A 20,927-nucleotide genomic window follows, 5' to 3' on the forward strand; every position below is an offset into this window, starting at 1 on the left:
TAAAGAAAAAGTTGACCGAATAAAGAAAAATCTACTGCGCCGCCAAAACATACTCTGTGCGAAACCCACTGACAGATCACCGATATACGAGTAGAGAGTAAAAATATCGGACAAGTCACCCCCGCACTTATCGCTTCAAGATCCATCAATCATCTTGGATCCCCCCATTTTCCACTCACAATCCACAACAAATCGTCTCCCACGAAACTCGCAACAGCGACAACGCCCTTCAAACGGCACGTCGTTTTAGCCTAAATTTGATAAAACTATAATTTCCTCAGTTATATATGTAGTTTCAAATAGGTTACTAAAGTTTCAATTGAAGTAAAATTACCCCTCAAACATCTCTAGTTTCTACTTATCATTATGCATAATCAAAAACAATTTATTAAAATACACACACATATATATAGGATTTTCTTAAATTTGAATTTTGGATACTCCAATTGAAATATTTTGATACTTAAGGTACTGATTGTTGTTTCATTAAAATAAAAACACAATTATTTCGTTTTCATTTTCAAGTTTCAACAACTAATGGACTCAGCTCCGAAATCATGCAACCGCCGCCTCCTCCTCCTCCTCCTCCTCTAGCTCTCTCTCCCTCGATTTCCTGGACAAAAAAATCCAGCTCTCTCAAAATCCTCGCTTCTCTAACAGACACAAAAAAATACTTACACCTATAAACATACGAATATATATAAATACAAAAAGAGATTTAAAATCCTTGCACACAAATGGATCGGAGGACTGAAAGTCCGGTGTATGCACGGCAGTGGAGCAGCGATTCTCGTGGTTCAAGCAGTACGGGATCTTCATCGCCGGCGCGGATGTCACCGGCACACCCGAACTCACGGCTAGGTTCAAGCATGTCAACAATCAAGCGCACACAAAACGTTGCCGCTAAGGCCGCTGCACAGCGGCTAGCTCAGGTGATGGCGTCATCGCAGACGGCGGATGACGACGAAGACGACGACGATCTAGGGTTCCGATTCCCTGCTCCACCGAATCCGGTTTCTGCTTCGTCGGGGTTTAGTAGTGTAAACCATAGAGGGAGTAATAATGGTGTTTCGGTTCCAAGACCTAATAGATCTCCGTCTCCTGCGGTAATTTCGAGCGCTTAATGGCTTGCAAGATGCGTTTTCAAAATTTAAAAGAATAATTTGATTTGAATTTCTTCATTGGAAGTGTTTATGAGAACTAGTGCTAGTTGTAGTTGCTATATTGATATACAGGTCTCTGCTTGCAGTGGCAATTTCGATATTTAATGCTTTTATATGGATAATCACGTGTCAGTTACGTTCATTTTTAATTTCAATTATCAGATTTCAATTCTGGTAAACTTGAGTTTGGAGATCATTTTTGGTTTTTTGAGGTTATATATGTATTTATACGCGCACGCATGTGTGTTAGGGTTTGAATGATTTAGTCTAATTGGAGATTGGTAACTTTAATTAGCTAGGTCGGAACTTTATGGAGAATGTGCCTTCAGCTCGGTCTACATCAGCTGGAAGGTCATCAATGTCAGTTCGTACAGTGACAGTAGTGCCACCTAGCAAACAGTCACTAAGAACTCCCATTTCTATACCTCCCATCGATCCTCCATCCGGTAGGAGTAAAGATAATAAGAGGTCAGTGAACTTATTGGCTCTTAACGTAATTTTTCGTTTTCTTTTTCTTGCTTTTTGGCACCTTTAAGCTATAGGCTTAGCTCTTAATATTTTGTGTGAAGACTATGGATCTGCTTAATGAAGAGCTTATGGGTGTATAAGTTCATCTATTTATCAATTGGCAACTTGAGTGTAGACTTTTATTTGTTTGTACTGAATTAATGCTTTGCATCTGATTACTCGAATATCATTGCTGCCAATTTCTGCAGGTTCACATCAGATATGGGACAACTTAAGACTGATGCAGGAGATCAGCGTGAAGCATCAGCACTTCGTGATGAAGTATGTCATTCTGACCAATAATTGATAATAGACATACAATGTCTTTTATTTTTTGAACAAAGCTATAGAATAGTTTGAACCAAGTTGTTTTGAAGCTAAAATGAGTTAAATTTTGCAGCTTGATATGCTACAAGAAGAAAATGAAGTTATACATGACAAGGTCTGCAATCATCCCCCAAAAATTAAATTTTTGTTATGCGCTTGTGCTTTGATGTTTTAACATTTATACCTGAGTTTTCAATGCAGCTTCGGAGTGCTGAAGAAAAACGTGAGGAGGCAGAGGCTAGAGCTAGGGAGCTCGAGAAACAGGCAAGTTTAATCATTTAAGTCTTTTGCTTTTTTATTTGTAATCTCTTGTTCGGTATGTTGACTTTGATTTAACTTGCAAAGCAGTCTTAGTCTCTTATCAGTGTCAAGCATATGTTCTTGCTTTTGTCTTTTTCTGGACCAGTTTACAAAATTGTTTATATGCTTGGTTGACTGGAGAAAAAGACAGTACCCTTTGATGGGAAAAGGGAAAAAAAAGAAAAAAAGAAATGGCTCTACAGTACAAGGGGATGTTTTGAAGCACACCTAGAGAAGAGCACTGAAAAAAGCCATGTTGAGTGAAGGTCTCACTCTACCAGTTCAGTTTGATGAGTTCCTAGGGGACTGTGTCTACTATCTAATTGGTGTGTGTGCTAGGAAAGCAAGCAAGCTGAGCTGTGCTCTTTCTGTTCAGTAACTCACAAGATAATATACTACTATTTCATTGCTGGTACTCGTTACAGTTAAGAAGTCTAGAATATGTTTCAGGAAGTTTCTATGAAGCATGGATATTTTATTTCAGATGACATGTGGATAGGGCTTATCTGTGGAACGAGGGCTGTGCAGCTTTTAGGAAACATATCTAAACATTCAAAATCTCATATGTATTGCGTGATTTCGATCATGTGACTGTATTTCCTTTTTCCTCTATGTCCGAAACTTCTGTTAATCGTGTAACAATTGTGAACCAGCGTATACTGCCTTTTCTCTGAGCATGTAATTGAGTGCTTTAAGATCTGCATGGTTTTTATCTAGCAATATCCAGTTATATGCTTGTATACAACTCTTTATATAGTCATTTATATGGCTATGTTTGTTGATCCAATTGCCTTCTCATGTCCGGCCACTCTAGGTTATTTGCCATAAATTTGTATGAAGGTTATTCTTCATTTGTTCTCAAATTCAATATTCATGTGACACTGTTTAACATGCCTCAGCATATTTTTAATTCACCACTTGATTCACTTGGGTTGCTGCAAATGCTCAAATTTGGTTGGGGTTATAGCTTAAACCAGTCTGGTGGTTGAAAGCACCCTAAATTTTCCTGCTTGGTTGTGTTTTTGCCAATGATATGGAGATCATTCCCTTTCTGATTCTCTATTAATAGGTTGCTGCTCTTGGTGAAGGTGTATCCTTAGAAGCTAAACTGTTGAGCCGGTAAGCCTGGTTGGTTTTGTCTGTTCTGCGGTTTATTTAATTTCCTGTTTCTGATTTTTTTTCCCTTTTAATCTTTAGGAAGGAAGCTGCATTGCGTCAAAGAGAGGTGAGTTTGGGTACTACATGCCAGTGGAGTAGTTTTACTTGATTTTTTATTTCCCATGTTCTTCAGGAATGTAAACCTGTCGCTGGTACATTGAGCCTTTTTTGAATACCTATTTTCATCTTTTTTTTGGGATTGGGCTAACAGTATCAATTAAACCTACCGCTTTTATTGAAGTGCTCTCTTGCTTTTCTTGTCTGTTTTTGAGGGCTGCTGAATCTTTTTCTTTCCACAGTTTCTGTTCTATTACTGAGAAATTTCTTGTTGCAGGCTGCTCTTAAAGCTGCAAAACAATCGACAGATGGGAGAGATGCTGAAATTGCAACCCTTCGTACAGAACTTGAGGTAGGGTACGATAATTCTGCTATTTGGTGTTTGTTGTCATCAGTTACCTTGAGTTGTAAAGTATAACCCTGTTTTTCAAACCAGAACTTGAAAGATGAGGCTGCAGCAGCTGCTGAACAGCTCCAAGAAGCTGAATCTGAAACGAAATCTCTTCGCACGATGACACAGAGAATGATTTTGACTCAGGAAGAGATGGTGTGTACATTAAATTGAAGTCGATGTTTATATTTAGCCTTATAGACGTTAACTGTTTGCTGCACATATCATTTAGGAGGAGGTTGTCTTGAAGAGATGTTGGCTTGCGCGTTACTGGGGTTTGGCTGTACAACATGGTAATCAACTTGATATAATCTTTTCCTGCTTAAGAGGCAAAATGGTTGCATGCTTTGAATTGCATGTATTTGTTTGTAGGGGCATATCCTGATGGTGTTGCATTAAGCCAGTTAGTTTATTGCATATGCTAGTGCAATTTGATGGGTTTCTAAACTTTTTATCAACACTGTATAGCAATCATACAAGACCTTTCTTAAACCTTTCTTTGTTAGTGGATTGTGGTTGTCATCACTCTATTGTCCACATCTTTGATATATACTAGGGGTGTGCATCTGTCGGGTTGGGTTTGGCCATATTTTGTAAACAATCTGACTTCTTGATTTTCTCCAACATTATAATCCATTCAAAACCTGAATGGGTTGGATGAGACAGGTTGAATAACCTTTCAATAATCATAGGTAGGTCATGTTGGGTCAGATGATGTAGATGGATCAGATGCTTTACACACCTAATATGTACATTATTGTTATTTTGGGTCTATTTGGTGTTCATCTGTGATCTTGTACCATGACAGACCTGTTAGTCACTTGATGGTTACGCTTTCTATCCCGGGCGCTATTGATCTCATCATTCTTCAGGCTTGGCTAAGAGCAAAAACATTAACATTATTGTTTCATACACATGCCTGAGCTTTGAACCAAGTCCTTTGGTTACTGCTGAACTGCCTTTTCTTCTGTTTGTTATATTCTTTCAGGGATTTGTGCAGATGTAGCAGTGACTAAGCACGAGCATTGGTCTGCTCTAGCTCCTCTTCCGTTTGAAGTTGTCATTTCTGCTGGACAAAAGGCTAAGGAGGAGTCAGATAGAGGTTAGTTTGCTTATTAGCTTATTTACAGTTCTCTTTGTTTAATATTTTCATTTGCCATTCACTAGTCCTATAATCTATAATGTTGTATAAATGGAACAGGTGGTCGTGATTCAGATAGGAGTAAAATACTTCGTGATTTGAGTGATCTTACTGGAGAAGGAAATATTGAGAGTATGCTTTCAGTTGAAATGGGATTGCGGGAATTAGCTTCTTTAAAGGTATTTTTTACAAACAAACTATTCTTTAACTTCATTGTCAGTTACTTTAGTTTTATTTTCTTTGATGTACTTGTTTGTCAATTGCATTTTGTAGCACTTTATATTTTGTAGTTTACGATGTGTTTGTTTCTTCATTTGACATGAATTTCAAGAATTGTTTGTGGTGATTTTTTTTAATGTCATGCACTTTGGAAATAGCGTTCACGTACCAAATTTGCTTATTCAATAATTCTTGAACCTTATTGTCAGTTATTTTAGCTTCATTTTCTTTTATGTGCATATATTTTGCTTGCATTTTTCATCAGTTGACATGAATTGTAAGAATTGCTTTTAATGATATCTTTTACCTCTAGTACTTTTGAAATAATTTGCAATTTATTGAATTAATTTTTTTTTTATTCTGTTAATGTCCCACCTCACCCTGTTTTAAGGTTGAGGATGCAGTTGTACTTGCTCTGGCTCAACACAGACGACCAAGTACGGTTCGACAAACCTTCTCAGGTATATTTTCCTCTTCTTCTGCAGATTATTAGTTTGTGCACTAATCAATTGCGTTGGTTGATTTTCTCTGCTAATGGTATGTGTATGGCATTTCAATATAGTGCATTTCCTTTGTGTGGTATGAATTTTTCTAGCATTTTTTCTAGTCTTTGTGATGAGTGTTATGATAGTCTTTTGATTTGGAATACAAAGATCCGGTATCCAATAAAAGTTGCTCTGAGTTTGCTGAAATTTTTTATCCATCCCAGATCTAATTTTTGGACTCATGTTTGTTAATGTATGTTACCTTTTGAAGCAATTCTTATAAAAAAAAATGATATCCTGGCATTTATCTCTCCTCTCTTTTTTTTCTTGGTTTCCAGATTTGAGACCACCAGGTGATCCCAAGTTTACTGAGGCCATTGGTAAGTGGTGCAACTCATCTGTCAAATAAGTTATGTTTCGCGAAATAAAATTTACAAGTCCCCCCTTGTTTTCACTGCAGAATTAAGTGAAGCAGAGGCAGACGATGTTCTTTTCAAAGAGGTCAGCTGCTGTCTTATTTGTCCTTTTATTTGTCGTAGCTGTATTTCATTTTTACAATTTTAGTCATGCTACAGGTCTTTGTTACAATACAAAGCCATCATTTATTTTCTTCTGTCATCATGTGCATAGAGAGGAGAGATCTTCCTTCTCCCGTATACTGTACCTTTTCATGATCTCATCTTCTACATCTAGTTTAGTATTGCAACGCCATTGTAGGTCCGCATGCATGAGGTGAGGTCTGTTATACTTTTATTAGTCCAGATAAATTATTTCAGGCTAGAGTGGAATCCTAGACCTCATTCCATCAATGTATTTATGTCTTCCATCAATGTATTTATGTGACAGTTGGTTAGTACCATAATTTATTTATATGTTGATTAAAGAATGCTTCAATTTTTATGTGCAGGCTTGGCTAACTTATTATTGGAGAAGAGCCTTAGTTCATGGTGTGGAAGAGGATATTGCAGAAGACCGGCTTCAGTTTTGGATTAGTCGTAGCGAGCAGGCACCAACTTCACATGATGCTGTGGATGGTAATTTAAATGCTCTTATAACAAAATATAGCAAAAATTCTAGCAAACAGGCACTAATTACGTGCCTCTTTCTTTTCCTTTATGCTTTATTTAGTTATTTATGGTCCAAGGTATCATTTGCAAAAACCTATTTAAAAAACAGTCCTTGCCGTCCATTGATGACATATCTAGGTCCAAGAATGTTTTTCTTTTCTTTTTGCTTCAATCTCATTTACAATAGGACTATTGATGGAGATTAATGAAAATAAAAATGCTTTACATTGTGCACGTGGTTGTTCGAGTTGGTAACTTGTGGTTATTTCAGATCCAATATTGCTTGAGTTGATAACTTGTAGGTATTTCAGATCCAATATTGATTGGGCCAGCTTACCTATTATTCAAATAGTCAGTCATAAAGTCCCTCTACCATCCTGAATGACTTGGAAATCCTTGTGTTAATGGTTGTTATGAAATTGTAAAATGATGTGAAATAAAAAAAAAAATTGTTAAATTATGTTAGATAATAAATATATCTTATGTTGGAAGACTTGGTAGTGCAATCTTATCTACATTTTGCTTCGATGATGTTTTCACATGGTGTCCTTGTGGCAGTTGAGCGAGGCGTGGTGGAGCTAAGGAAGTTGAGCATAGAGCAACAGCTATGGGAAGCATCTCGGAGAGAAATTGACCAGTCTTCTTTTGCCCCAGTTGCTAACCATAAACGCACAGATTCAGAGCTCTCCTCATAACGGTTGCCAATTTAAATAGCCACATTCTTTCCTTCCATTCTCTCTTGTAAGTTGTTGGTGTCAATTTTAATACATGCAATTTTCATTTTTGTATATATTTTTCTTCTCCACATTCAATTATCGCTACAAATCCCCATCAAACTCTTACACAACAGAACTTGTGTAGATGAGTGAAGTGTGTGAAATTAGGGATTCCTTTACAACTTAAATTTTGTATTTATGCCATTCATATGAAAAAGGCAAAAACCGTTGTTTAATGTCACTTTGCGCATCTACATGGAAATATTAATTCAAGAAACTGTTCAATATGCGATAATTAATTTTTTTTTTCCCTGTTCATCTAATTCGTTTGAAAATTTTCAGAATGTATTATCTTCAAATTTCACGAGGCCTTTACCTGCAGGGTTTCCCTCTACAAAGGTATAGATCTTTGCCAATGGGTCCCCGCTGATTTTTCCCCTTATGTTGAGCATAGGGCAGCAACTTTGCGAGTGTAATAGAGAGTAGGCTTGTATTTTACTCTTTCATTTATTCTGCCAATTTTATTTTGGCCCAAGATGAAACAAGGTGCTGGTCCTAAAAAATCAGCAAGTTTCCTGCCTATTAAAATATGATTTGGCATCAAAATTGTTTGTGGTGACCTTTTCAGTTTCTTTTTTTTTTCTACTTTGTCAGCCCAAGGTCTATAACGGGCCTTATGGCTCCCACGTTGCCACAAGACCTTTTGTATATATTGTCGAGGGGTGTTCATAAAAATATATATAGTTGGTAAGTTTGGGTTTGTAATTGTATCTAATTTAATTTTTAATATTTTTACAAATTGTAAATCTGATTTATTTAATTTTTTTGAGACTCAAAGTTTAGCTAAGTTTTTCATGAATATTACAAATATTCATGAGTTGGTTTATTTTCATGGGTTCATATTTAAATATGGATTTACAGCATGGATTGTAGCTACAATGATATTTTTAAAGTTAGGTCTAATATTTATATCTTAAACCACTATTAAATTCTAGTTATGTATATTTTTGTCTCTTTAAATAAAAGACAAGTTTTTATTGTTGTTATGTTAAAGGAATCTAATAAGAAATCTATTAACAAAAACTTTGGAGTTGAAACATAAATAAAAGCAAAAACTTATTTTATAAATTATCAAATATAAAGATAAAAGGTGTATAGGTTATATGAGTTGGGTTGATTGAGTCTTAAAAATCTTTACTCGTTAACAAACTCGTAGTATTTGTGTTATAGATTTTTTGATCCGCTATAATATCAATATTATCTAATTTTTATTTGCAAGATAATGCATGAGCTAATGTTATTCAAACACCTAAAATTGTCTTAATATAGGGCAAGTAGTATTCATTTAATAAGACAAGGGCAAAATCGAAACTTACCTTGCTCTCCTATAAATTAATGGGCAGAAGACTTGAAAAAAGAGAAGATAAAAAAAAGTAGTTGATGAGCTTTTTCGTCGCTGCGTAACAATAAATTAACATAGAAGGAGCTGGTGAAAAGAGGAAGCAAAGAAAGAAGGGGAAAAGGTGAACCTTCGCTGCTTTCATTGCAAGAGTTTGAGGGTCAACGTCACCACTCTCCGCACTCTACACTTTCCACCTCTGTTTTAGCCAACCTCTCATTGTTGGTGTCGAAAAAGGTTTCCAATTTGCCCAATTTCCCTTCTTCTGGATCACGCCTATTTATTGTAGCTAAAATGGAGTCGATTACTGTGGTAGGATTTTCTCTTGAGATTGCGTCTTAAACAAACACATTTGGGGTGGGGATGATGAAGAAAAATCCCTATAAATCACCGATAGAAATGATGATGCTCTGGTTAAAATTTCAATAACTTGGGTCCATTTCTTACAAACTGGACAGCAACGTAGCAATGCCAGCCATCATACAAGGGATGGGATTTTGTCATGTTTCTGTTTGTTTGTCTCCAAAACGAGTTTCCATCCCTTCTTATCTCCAGTAGTACCCCACGCTCTATAGCTTTTCCCAAGAGTGGTCCAAACTCCAGGCATCATAGTATTTGTGTCCGAGATTTCTCAATGCCAGCCAGTCTCATCTTCCCTAGGTTATCTTGTTTGTGTAGTTGCGATTGGTACACAAGTTGCATAAAGCACTGGTCTTTTGCCCATTTTTGTAGGCACTCCATGACTAGCATCGATTACCCTTCTCCATAGCCATGATATGCGACACACTACAGTACTGGTGTGGTGGTGAATTTTAGACCATAGGCTATACTCATTTATTGACATAATTAAGAGAGTGAGGACCCATTAGAAGCTATAATGACATGTTTTGGAGCTATGATGATGAGCATGTGGTGTGTTTGGAGTCGACCAATTACCTTTGTATCTAAGAAGAAAACTTTTTTTTTTTTCCTGAAAAAACAAAAAGGATGGAGACCTCATTAATATAAAGTCCTAATATTGTACAAGTACAAAAAGAACATGTGAAAATAGCAGTAGGAGAAAGCAAAGACTGGGGACTTGGGAGTGTATGCTTGTGCTAAGTGAACTTTTTGGAAGAAACATCATGTTAAAGGACCAGTTCCCATCTTCACAAATCACTCTCATCATTGAGATCTATGAGTTTTTAGACATTGAGATTATATAATCTAAGAAAATGCAGGACTTTGAAACTACCAATGGTTCTGGTTTGATGAAGTGCTACCACCAAGATGCTTTTACTTACAGGGAATGTATCAATTTTTTGAAATACCAAAACAGGATCATGCATGTGAACATCTCCTTGGTCTTCTGAACATTAGAGGACTAGATTTAGTATTGTACTTGTAGTTCAAGAAAAGTAGATCTATCGAGTCATACTGTCATTCTCTCTGCGCTTTGAAAAATACTGCCATACTATTCTCTCTGGACGCTTTCTTGAGAAAGTGGTAAATATTGTTCAGTTCCACTTATTTTATGAGAATTGAAAAGTAATCCGGGAAAGCCACTTTCTAAGGGAACATACCCTATCTTTTTACGATAGTATAGAAGGATACAGGATACTTTTGTGGATGCCTACTTGCCTGGTCGGTATAGCACTGATGAAAAACGAAACCCAAACAAAGTTGACTGAAATTTGTGTGAGAGAGTTCAAGGGTCCAATAGTTAAAGCAGAAGAGATTCCATACTCTCTTTTCCTTTTCAAAATGCCAACCATATGCACTGACTCAGCCCTAGCTAGTAGTAAGCACTAGCACAGCGCTCTCTAGTTATTTGAGTCTCTCTCACATCTCTTTCAACCACACCATTTTCAGGCCTGCAGGCAAAAAGCTAGAGACGTAATGATACTATAAAACAAGCCTAGTTATCTATTATTTAATACCCTCAACTCTATGTCCTACACTGGACAGCATTTTAAACAGGCCATTCTCTTGGAACACTTTGTCTCCAAGCCATTTTCAATTTCTGAAATTATGCACTCTCAAACATGGAAATCTATGGCAATGGCTGCACTAGTGGTTCAGCTGAGCATTTCCATGGGTGTAGATTCTTCCTTACCTCATCCTGATAAGATTGCCAGGCTCCCCGGACAGCCCCATGTGGAGTTCCAACAATTTTCAGGTTATGTCACTGTGGATAAAAACAAGCATAGAGCTCTTTTCTATTACTTTGTTGAAGCAGAAATAGATCCAGAATCCAAGCCCTTGGTTCTCTGGTTGAACGGAGGTTTGTTGCTACTCACTTTGCTTCACATTCAATGCTAGACAAATGAATCAAATGACTAATGTGCAATGTTTAGAAAGAAAATTGAGCTACATTCTTTGATTTGAAATGGGAGTTGTAAATTGACGTGCCATATCTGTATTTTGTAGGGCCTGGCTGTTCTTCTCTGGGATTAGGGGCATTCTCTGAGAATGGACCTTTTAGGCCAGAGGGAAGAGTTCTGGTTAGAAATGAGCATAGCTGGAATAGAGGTACACTAACACAGTCTCCTCTTTGGTTCTCTCTCTTGAAAATTCAAACGCGATCATAGAGTTGAAGAACATTTTCATGTCCAAAATGTATTGCAGAAGCAAATATGTTATATTTGGAGACACCAGTAGGCGTGGGGTTTTCTTATGCTACAAAGAGCTCCTCTTTTGTAGCAGTAGATGATGAGGCAACAGGTACAGTCCATCAACTTCAACTTCAAAATTTCTCTCATTCCTTTTGTTGAGTGGCACTAATGAACTCATTGTCACGGAAGCTTTATCGCCAAACTGTAGCCTGGAGAGTATCAATCTCCAAGATAGAAGTAATTAAAGGCCGCATCTCATAACAAAAAAAAAAACATTTTTCCTCCTTTTTTTTTCAGTTTTGTTTTTCTCTTTTCCAAGTTTTTCTTTTTAATAAAAAACCAGAAAATATATCTATTATCATAACATTTTTCCAAATAAAAAAACTAAAAACATGTGTTAGTATTAAACTATTTTTCATTTAGATAAAATGAAAATCATGTTGAAATCAAACCTATTTTCTATGATATTCTTTACATTTTGACTTACATAAATATTTTTTTCCTCATCTTAAGGATGCTGTCCATTTATTTATCTATCATTGTTTTGAAAAAAAAAATCAATTAATTAAATTGAATAAGATGCAACAACAAACATGACAATAATAAAATATTTTCACTATTTTCATATCTATTAATAATAAAGTCTGACACCCATTAATAATATTAATCAAGATATACTTAATAAATTTTTTAACAATTTTTATAATCCTTTCATAGACATATTTATTTGAATACCTTCTTGCACTGCATTAGTATTATAAACAATGAGAAATTCCAATATTTTTTTTTTATCATATTTTATAAATAATGATCTACTCCATGTTATATCAAAATAAAATCATGTAAAATTGTAACAAGCAATTGAAATTAATTTTTATTTCCGTAGTGGAAAACTTAGAATAACATTTAAGATATTAAACCTAGCATTCAATACACCAAAACATTTTAATTATCATAATGATTAATGTTCGTAGGTAAAAGATTCATTCTTGCTTCTTATTCTTCCACTCCAAGTACAAAATTCATTAAGATGATACCGTACATATAAATTAACCACAAGTTAAAATCCAAACTTATATGATGGAATGTGAAAGACAATATGCACAAAAAATTCCTTTTAGGACATCCATGTTTAATGGAAAGTAATATATACTTGGAAGTATTGGTTGAAAAGCCAACTAGATGTAATAAGAGTTTTAATTTGTATGAAGCAACATGTTATTCAAGATTTATGTGATACGTTCTGAAATTTTAAGAAATGAATTAATATATTTTTTATTTTTCACTTAAAAGGAAAAACTGTAAAAAGAGATAAAAATAAAAAGGAAAATTATTTTCTATTATTACTGGATAGGCTTTTTTGCTTTAGGTTGTTGAGATACATTATTAATCTCGTTGAAGCATCATTATTATTATTAGCTTTATAAAGCACTCTAGAGAGTGTTGTGTTATCCATAATTATTAGATCCGGACTATCCCATAAATTAATTTGGTGGTTGGATTGATTTAGATAAGGTAAAAAACTAGAACAAGTAAAAACCAAGGCAAAACTTAGGTTAACTGCCTGATTGACCAATATACATGGATGACCTGATAAAACTTGAAATTTTTTTTTTTAAATATGTATTTTCCTAGCTAGAGATACCCTCTTTTTTATATTTTTTTTAGTTGGTTATTAACCATTTTTAAAGTTTACTATATAAATATTAGAAAATTTTTATTTTTTAAATGTAAGATTAAAACCTTTTAGTATATATATTTTATATTCACAAGAAAAAAATTATTTTTTTGATGTGGGATTTGAAACCCTTTAGTATATATACTTTATATTCACAAGAAAAAAAATTATGTTTTTTCAATGTGGAATAAAAAAAATTTTTTATTTAAATACTTCAATTAAAATAATAACATATTAACATAGTATTTTTTTAATGTGAAATACAAAACTTTTAAAATAATCTTTTAAACTTCATTATTTATAACATGTATAGCATATATTCAGATGGATTGTTTCTTAATTTTTTTCATATGAAATATTAAAATTTCAAAAAAAAAATTTTTTTAATTTTTCCGGGTTGACCCGGGCCTATGTAACCCGGAACCCGGCTTCTTGGCCGGGTCAACCTCCAAATCGGGTCCAATAATTATGGTGCTATCTTCTGAAGCTTCTTTTACTTTTGCTTTCTTAAGCCAGGGACAATCTTTTGTTCTTGCAAGGCTGGTTCCACAAGTTCCCTCAATACAGGAGCACAGATTTGTTTATAGCAGGGGAAAGTTATGCAGGTATATGCTCTTGTGTACACCAATTTCCATCTCTTTTAATTCAACTATAAACAGCAAACATTTTTAATATTACTGCGCCTCATCTTTCTCATCGATTCCAGGCCACTACATTCCTCAACTTGCAAAGCTTATGATTGAAATTAACAAGAAGGAGAAGTTATTCAATTTGAAAGGAATTGCAGTAAGGACTCTTACATCACATTTCTGTGAAAAAGAGATTGTAACCTTTTTCCAGAGTTGAACTAGTTGAAAAGTGTTGACAATTGAGCCAATCAAGTAGGATTGCACGTGTGACTAGTCCTTTCTGTGACAGAATTTTTTTTTTTTTTTTTCCATTGCAGCTAGGTAATCCTGTTCTAGATTTTGCTACAGACTTGAATTCAAGGGCTGAGTACTTCTGGTCTCATGGATTGATATCAGACTCAACATATAAAATGTTCACTTCAGCTTGTAACTATTCAAGATATGTGAGCGAATATTATAGAGACTCGGTTTCATCTATTTGTTCAATAGTTATGAAACAGGTTAACACAGAAACCAGTAGGTTTGTGGACAAATATGATGTTACCCTTGATGTTTGTGTTTCATCAGTCTTCTCACAATCAAAGTTTATAAGTCCTAAGGTAAGTCTTCTCAGCAAAATCAATCTCCTATTTCCCCTTGTCTGCATTATTGTCAGGTGTGCCTGAAAATTTCTGCTCCTAATTTTCCTTTGATAGCAAGTATCTGAGAGGATTGATGTTTGTATAGAAGACGAAACCGTGAATTATCTGAATCGGAAGGATGTCCGGAGGGCTCTCCATGCTCGGCTTATTGGAGTTCGCAGATGGGAAGTTTGCAGCAAGTAATTGCAAATATGGTTTGCAATAGCCATGTCATGAATTATTCACATTCCATATATTGCAAATATGGTCCTCTAACTCTTTCTCTGTTCTTCAAGTACTGAAATCACTACTTTTTCAAATGCAGCATTCTAGATTATGAGTTTCTTAACATAGAGAAACCAACATTCAATATTGTTGGATCACTTATCAAGGCTGAAATTCCAGTTCTCGTTTACAGGTAAAAGAACACTAAAAATTTCTTGAATAAGATTAGTGAGTGTTCAAGTTTATAATAAGTATTTAAATCTTACAGCGGAGATCAAGATTCTGTTATTCCATTGACCGGTAGCCGCACGCTTGTCCATAGAGTAGCAAAAGAGCTGGGACTCAACACGACCGTCCCTTACAGAGTTTGGTTTGCAGGAAAGCAGGTAAATTCTTGTAAACTGGCAGCTTGCTAAGTGAGCTTTCTTTGAGCAATCATATCAGAATACTGATTTCATACTTCCTTTCAGGTTGGTGGTTGGACTCAGGTTTATGGTAACATCCTCTCATTTGCTACCATCAGAGGCGCTTCTCATGAAGCTCCATTCTCACAGCCTGAAAGATCACTCATGTTATTTAAGTCGTTCCTGGAAGGTAAACACTTACCTGAAGCTTTCTGATGAGCTACTAATTAAGGTACTAAATGTTCAGACTCCAAAGTGATGATATTGAGATTGCATGTATACATGTGATGTGACTGTTAATTCACGGCAGCATTGTTTGTTCCTGCCAAAAGAGAGAAACTTGAGCATCCATTAGTTTGTAAATCTGGTTTTCTCAATGCAAAATATCTTTGTTGGAGAAATTTTGTAAGAAGTGTGTTCGGAGAAAGAACGTGAATACCTTACCATTCTCACCATGGATGATCAGAGTTGGCTGCGACGGAGTATACTGAGTAATAACCACTAACTAGCCTTGCTTGCATGAATCATTCTGCTGTAAACGGGCAACGGAAGAAACTTCAAAGGAATTTGAACAATTCTTCTGTAAACTGACATGAATGATCGTTCATATCAGTTGTTGCATAGCAATGTTCAACGGCAATGAAAGGGAGATTTTGGATTCAAATTCCATTGATGTATACAAAAACATAATTATTTTACTGAAAAAATTCATGTAACATGAGTTTGAATCTGATGTGAGACAGAGAAATCTCCTACCTCAGTATTTCTCAAGGATTTTGAAGAAGTGCGGTGCGCTGTTAAGAGTCATATGGACAAAGTACAGTTTATTTATCTTTCTTGTGATAAAAAAGATATGTATATCTTGAGAAATATTAGGGTTCAAATCCTATCAATATGCACAAGCATTTTGAGTATTTGCAGTGTTGCAAGTCATTATTCATTTAGGCAAACAAAAAAAAAAAAAAAAAAACACATCAATCTTAATCTTTTGTTATGATCACTAATTAATTCAGAAGAGCAACAGAGGTTCCTGGTCCCATTTCAAGAATAATTGTTCCCTTTTGTTCTTGAATGCCAACAAAAAAACATATGTGAGTGGAGAAAAAAGGAGTGAAAAGTTCTGAACTGGAAGAGAAAGTAATTATCTCCACCTAAATTTGTTTACTTATGTGTTTTTTTACTCGCAAGAATAATTCTTTCATTTTCTTTTCTTCACAATTTTCGCCCTGTAATCAAATCAGGACCTCCTTGCTCTTAGAAAGAAAATAATTGTTTTCCAATTGCAAGATGGTGTATCTTTAATTTGTTTTAACTTGTTATCAATTTGGGCTCCTCAATTGAACGCGCACAGACTCGAGATTATCCTGTTCGAAAGCTTCATCGCAGATGGAATCCTAAATACAATAGCGTGTCTTTCGTTGAGTAGAAGTTGAAGATCAGTTAGTGATTAAAAAGACTTTATGACGAACAACATTAAATTGTTGTCTTTACAAACACAACCTTTAGTTGCTAACCTGCCTTTTTACAAAAATTATGCAACTATTTTGAACACAATGACAGTTCTGGCGATCAAGCATTCAAGCGCAGGTAATGCTGCAATCGGCTAATGCAATTTTGTTCTCCAGATGCCATTAATGGATGTAGTCCAGGCCAAAAAAGGGGGCAACAAGGGAAAGAAGCTCATCACTTACGGCTTGCCAATGGATAAAACTGATGCACTTGCATGTAGCCTGTTGTTTTCAGATGAGCTCCTCTACTAATACACTGGAAACAACTCAACGAAGCCATAGATCCTGACCACATGTATATGGCCATGGCCATAAGCCTTTGTAGGCGAAGAAGATAGCCTTGCCAACACTTTTCCATTTTAGATGTTCTTAGTAGAATTTTTTGAGTGTGTTTGTTTTTGCTTTTGTGGTTGAGGTTGAGGTTGGGTACAACCTATTTATGTACAAACCTCAACCACAAAAAGCTATTTTTTCTTGTTTTTTCTTGTCTTTTAATGGGTTCCACACCTAAACCTCAACCTCCATCTCAAATACAAACACACATTAGAGCGTTTTGGTAGTGTGGGAGCGGTTGCTTTTCAAATAGCTTTTCGTGCCGAAATACATGTCAATAATGTTTTTTTATTTTTTAAAAATCATTTTTGACATCAGCACATCAAAACGATCCAAAAAATACAAACCAAACTCAATTTTAGTAAAAAAAAAAAATTCAAAATTTAACGAAACGCAGGTTGAAACGTACTATCAAACGGTCCTTTAGTTGAGAAGAAGAGACAGGAAAGAAAAGAAGCGACATAAGTTAGGGTTTGGGCGCTTTTAGAAAATAATTCTCAATACCAATTAAGATTGAAAGTCTCTCCCTTTTATCATTTTTTATGAATTAAATTTTAAATTCAAAAAAGATTTCAAACATTCTAGCCATGTTAATTAAATAACATGTTATTAAGTCTCGATTGGAAGCTTAACAATATCTACCTCCTGATCGAATCCCAACCATTCCAACAATACGGGGTCATACAAATAATTAAGAGCTAGTACAAATCCCACATCAATTAGGAGGTACATTTGATTTTTCCCAGAAAACTAAATCTGACATGACCGAAGCTTCCACCAAACTCGGAACGCGATTGCTCAAGTGTTTGTGATCTCTCCTCCATGATCATATTTGACAATACCTTGAAAATTATACCCGCCATCTACCACCAGATTATGGCCAGTCACGAACTCAGAATCCTCAGAAGCAAGAAACAACACTGCATCCGCTACATGCTTCGCTTTCAACACCCCTTTCAGGCAGTAATGCGGCTCAAAAGCCTTCTCCGCCTCCTCCACTCCCATGTTCATTTTCTTGCACGCCAGAGGTGTTGCCACCGGCCCTGGAGACACACAATTCACACGTATCCCATGCTCACTCAATTGATAACTTGCGCATTTCATCAACGCTAGCACCCCACTCTTGGACATGATATAGTCTGTATGCATGTCCCTTGCAAGACTCGCAAGAGTACTTGCTGTGCAAATGATGCTGCCCTTTATACCTCCTTCCACCATAGCACGCGCCGCGTGCTTTAGGCAAGCTGCTACGCCGCGAACGTTTATTACGAAGAGTTTGTCGTATGAGTCCAGGTCGAAGTCTAGAACAGTTTGCTTACCAAAGCTCATGATGCCTGCATTGCAGAATAATATATCAAGCTGACCATAGAGCTGAACAGTAGATTCTACAAGGGATTTGACCTGGTTTTCATCGGTTACGTCGCAGTGGATGTAAGTGGATCTGTTGGTTCCGATGGATTCTGCGAGCTTCTGGCCTTTTTCATCTTGGATATCAGCGATCACCACTCCTCGGGCGCCATTCTCAACAAAGGCAAGCACTGTAGCCTCACCTAAGCCACTGGCACCTCCGGTGACGATGGCAACCTTATCTTGAACTTTGCTCTTGCAAGGTTTGGCGTTCGCCATTGTAGCCAAAATGAAACTGACCGTTGCAATAATGTCTTGAAAACGAGAGGTCCAAATTAAGTCTGAGAAAAATGTAGATAGAATATAGATGACTCCTAGCTAGCTACCTTCTTCAATCATATACAAAATACTAAGATTTTTTGTATATATATTTTTTATTTTCTTTTAAGTCCATGATAGATTTTTGTTTAGAAAACAATGTTTCCATTAAAACAATTGAGAGATACATTAATATAAATAAAAAAAAAATTAGATTGGAGAAATGCGTTTTTTATATTTCAAATAGCTAAAATTTAGCTTCAATAGAGTATAAATTATTATTTTGGTTAAAAAAACACTGACATCTAACTAAAATGAGAAAAATTAAATAGCTCCACACAACTGAGATCATATATCTTAATTTGCATTTACTTTTAGCATTATTTTTTTTTATTTTCTATTATTACTAACAACTATTTTTAATGTTTATCAACACATATTCAAATATTTCTTTATGTTAAAAAATTAAATTAACGGTGCTTATATTTTTTTTTATATGTTACAAATTAAGGGTGAGGTAACTAATATAATCAAATTATCATTTGCACAAAGAAAAAGATTGGAGAAGATTCCAAATCAAAGAAATTATATATTTTTAAGGGTATTTGCTTTACATGATATTTTATAATATTTGATAAATAATGATAAGAAAATGGTAGTGATGAAATTACATAATTTATATATATATCACATAATTTGAATCATTAAATTCAAAATCAACGGTAAGATTAATTAGTAGTCGCGTGTTTCTTTAACAACATGGAGGATTCAAATTCATTAATGAGAGGAGTGGTGGTGGTAGGAATTAATTGGATGATATTGTCAGTTTATTATTCTGTAAAATATTTTATTAAATTTTATGAGTTGTGAATATTTTTTTAAAAATAAGTTTTAAAATTGATTATAATATTTTTTTATGTTTGCCAATTTTCTTATCAAATATTTTATGGAAACAATTAATGCAGAGAAATACCTCACGCTCACTACCACTCTCTTTACCTTTGCCTCAACATCACCATTTCCCCTTTTAATTCTACTTCCCTACATGGCTTATAGGAAACACTTCGTAAATTTCAATGTACTTGAAGGTTAAAATAAAAGGAACGATGAAAAGAAATGTGTAGCAGGGATGGAAGGGAGTGTATTAAAATATATTTCGTAATTTTATAATAGTTTTCTAGTAATTTTAATAAATATAAAATCAATTTTATTGGCATGTATACGTACATGCTAGTGGGTGGAAGACATTCACAATATTTTAGGAACACACATGTTATATTTCTCGACATTCAAATGACAATTTTCATGACAATATTAGAAGTATCGAGACATCCAAATAACAGTATGTGTTTGCATTTATACAATAACTAGCTTTGATACCCGCGCGATGCCGCGAGTCATTTTTTTTTATAAAAAATATTAAAAAAAATAAAAATTTAAAAATCTTGGATTTTTCTACAAAGTTACACCCAAAAATCATGGGGTTTGGCTGCAACGCCTGACCTAAGAGTAATATTTATAATATTTATAATAAAATAAAACTTGCATGACCCAAGTTTAAGTAAGCTTTACTGTAACACCGGACCCAAGAATATTGGATGTAGGTCTGGCTATAAAGTCGTGTCATAAAAGTGTGATAATTAAATAGATTAATTAAAAAAAACAAAGAAAAAAATCAACAAAAAGAAAAAAACTAATGAAGAAAAAGAAAAGGAAATTGAATTAATTGGGTTAATCCTTTAAACCAGGTTATCTCATAAAACCTGGGATTTGCATCATGAAAGTTTGATAACTAAATAGAAAAAAAAATGACAGGTTTACCCAGAATTAACCAGGTTAACCCATCAAACCAAGTTAACCCGTCAAGTCCGAGATACGTGTCATGAAAGTCTGATAATTAAATAGAAAGAAAATTACCTTAAACAAACTAAACTAAATGAAAAAAATAATTCGTCAAATCAGGTTAATCCCATCAAACCTGAGATTTGTATCATGAAAATATGATAACTAAATAAAAAAAAATTAACATTAACAAACTAAATCAAACAAAAAAAATTCATTAAAAAAATTAAAAAGAAAAAACAAAAAAAAAAAACAGTCATATAATATAATACAATATAATAATAATTATAATGAAAAAACATGGGGAAAGCTAAAGCTAAATTCTCAATCAACTCAATATTAAAAAAATAAATTTAACAAAGATAATTTAAAAAATAAACATGTGGGGGAAACACTGCAGCCAAACCAAAATCATGTAAGGGAAACACTGTAGTAATTCATAGTGTTTTTTTTAAAAAAAAAATCTACAAAGCTAAGTTCTCAACCAGCTTAATATATA

At 34.7% G+C, this 20,927-nt stretch overlaps 3 protein-coding genes across 7 annotated transcripts; 2 read left to right on the forward strand and 1 right to left on the reverse strand.

Annotated features, from left to right (window-relative positions):
- The first annotated feature begins 503 nt into the window (after window positions 1-503).
- Window positions 504-8,363, forward strand: LOC118037732 (coiled-coil domain-containing protein SCD2). 4 transcript variants are annotated; one of them, XM_035043816.2, is made up of 18 exons: window positions 504-1,106; window positions 1,459-1,631; window positions 1,880-1,952; window positions 2,071-2,112; window positions 2,199-2,261; window positions 3,367-3,416; window positions 3,495-3,522; window positions 3,790-3,864; window positions 3,949-4,059; window positions 4,136-4,196; window positions 4,892-5,005; window positions 5,105-5,223; window positions 5,655-5,724; window positions 6,087-6,128; window positions 6,209-6,249; window positions 6,656-6,782; window positions 7,374-7,556; window positions 7,874-8,363. In XM_035043816.2, exons 1-17 carry the CDS (start codon window positions 738-740, stop codon window positions 7,508-7,510), a joined length of 1,695 nt encoding a protein of 564 aa, XP_034899707.1. In that variant the 5' UTR covers window positions 504-737; the 3' UTR covers window positions 7,511-7,556; window positions 7,874-8,363. The 4 variants fall into 4 exon arrangements, with proteins under 4 accessions (XP_034899707.1, XP_034899706.1, XP_034899705.1 ...); XM_035043815.2 differs by having other exon boundaries at window positions 7,914-8,363; XM_035043814.2 differs by lacking the exon at window positions 7,874-8,363 and having other exon boundaries at window positions 505-1,106; window positions 7,374-7,826.
- A 2,361-nt stretch (window positions 8,364-10,724) lies between these two features.
- Window positions 10,725-15,994, forward strand: LOC118037734 (serine carboxypeptidase-like 45). Of its 2 annotated transcripts, none has more exons than XM_073404850.1 (10): window positions 10,725-11,193; window positions 11,340-11,441; window positions 11,538-11,633; window positions 13,742-13,807; window positions 13,909-13,988; window positions 14,149-14,430; window positions 14,527-14,651; window positions 14,777-14,869; window positions 14,945-15,062; window positions 15,147-15,994. In XM_073404850.1, the coding sequence occupies exons 1-10, from the start codon at window positions 10,860-10,862 to the stop codon at window positions 15,294-15,296; spliced, it is 1,446 nt and encodes a 481-aa protein (XP_073260951.1). In that variant the 5' UTR covers window positions 10,725-10,859; the 3' UTR covers window positions 15,297-15,994. The 2 variants fall into 2 exon arrangements, with proteins under 2 accessions (XP_073260951.1, XP_034899709.1); XM_035043818.2 differs by having other exon boundaries at window positions 10,726-11,193; window positions 13,715-13,807.
- A 1,517-nt stretch (window positions 15,995-17,511) lies between these two features.
- Window positions 17,512-18,638, reverse strand: LOC118037735 ((-)-isopiperitenol/(-)-carveol dehydrogenase, mitochondrial). The gene has a single exon (XM_035043819.2). The coding sequence runs from the start codon at window positions 18,545-18,547 to the stop codon at window positions 17,720-17,722; it is 828 nt and encodes a 275-aa protein (XP_034899710.1). The 5' UTR covers window positions 18,548-18,638; the 3' UTR covers window positions 17,512-17,719.
- Window positions 18,639-20,927: the final 2,289 nt, after the last annotated feature.

This window comes from Populus alba, chromosome 15 (assembly GCF_005239225.2).
Source record: "Populus alba chromosome 15, ASM523922v2, whole genome shotgun sequence".
In the NCBI taxonomy this organism is placed as follows: domain Eukaryota; kingdom Viridiplantae; phylum Streptophyta; class Magnoliopsida; order Malpighiales; family Salicaceae; genus Populus; species Populus alba.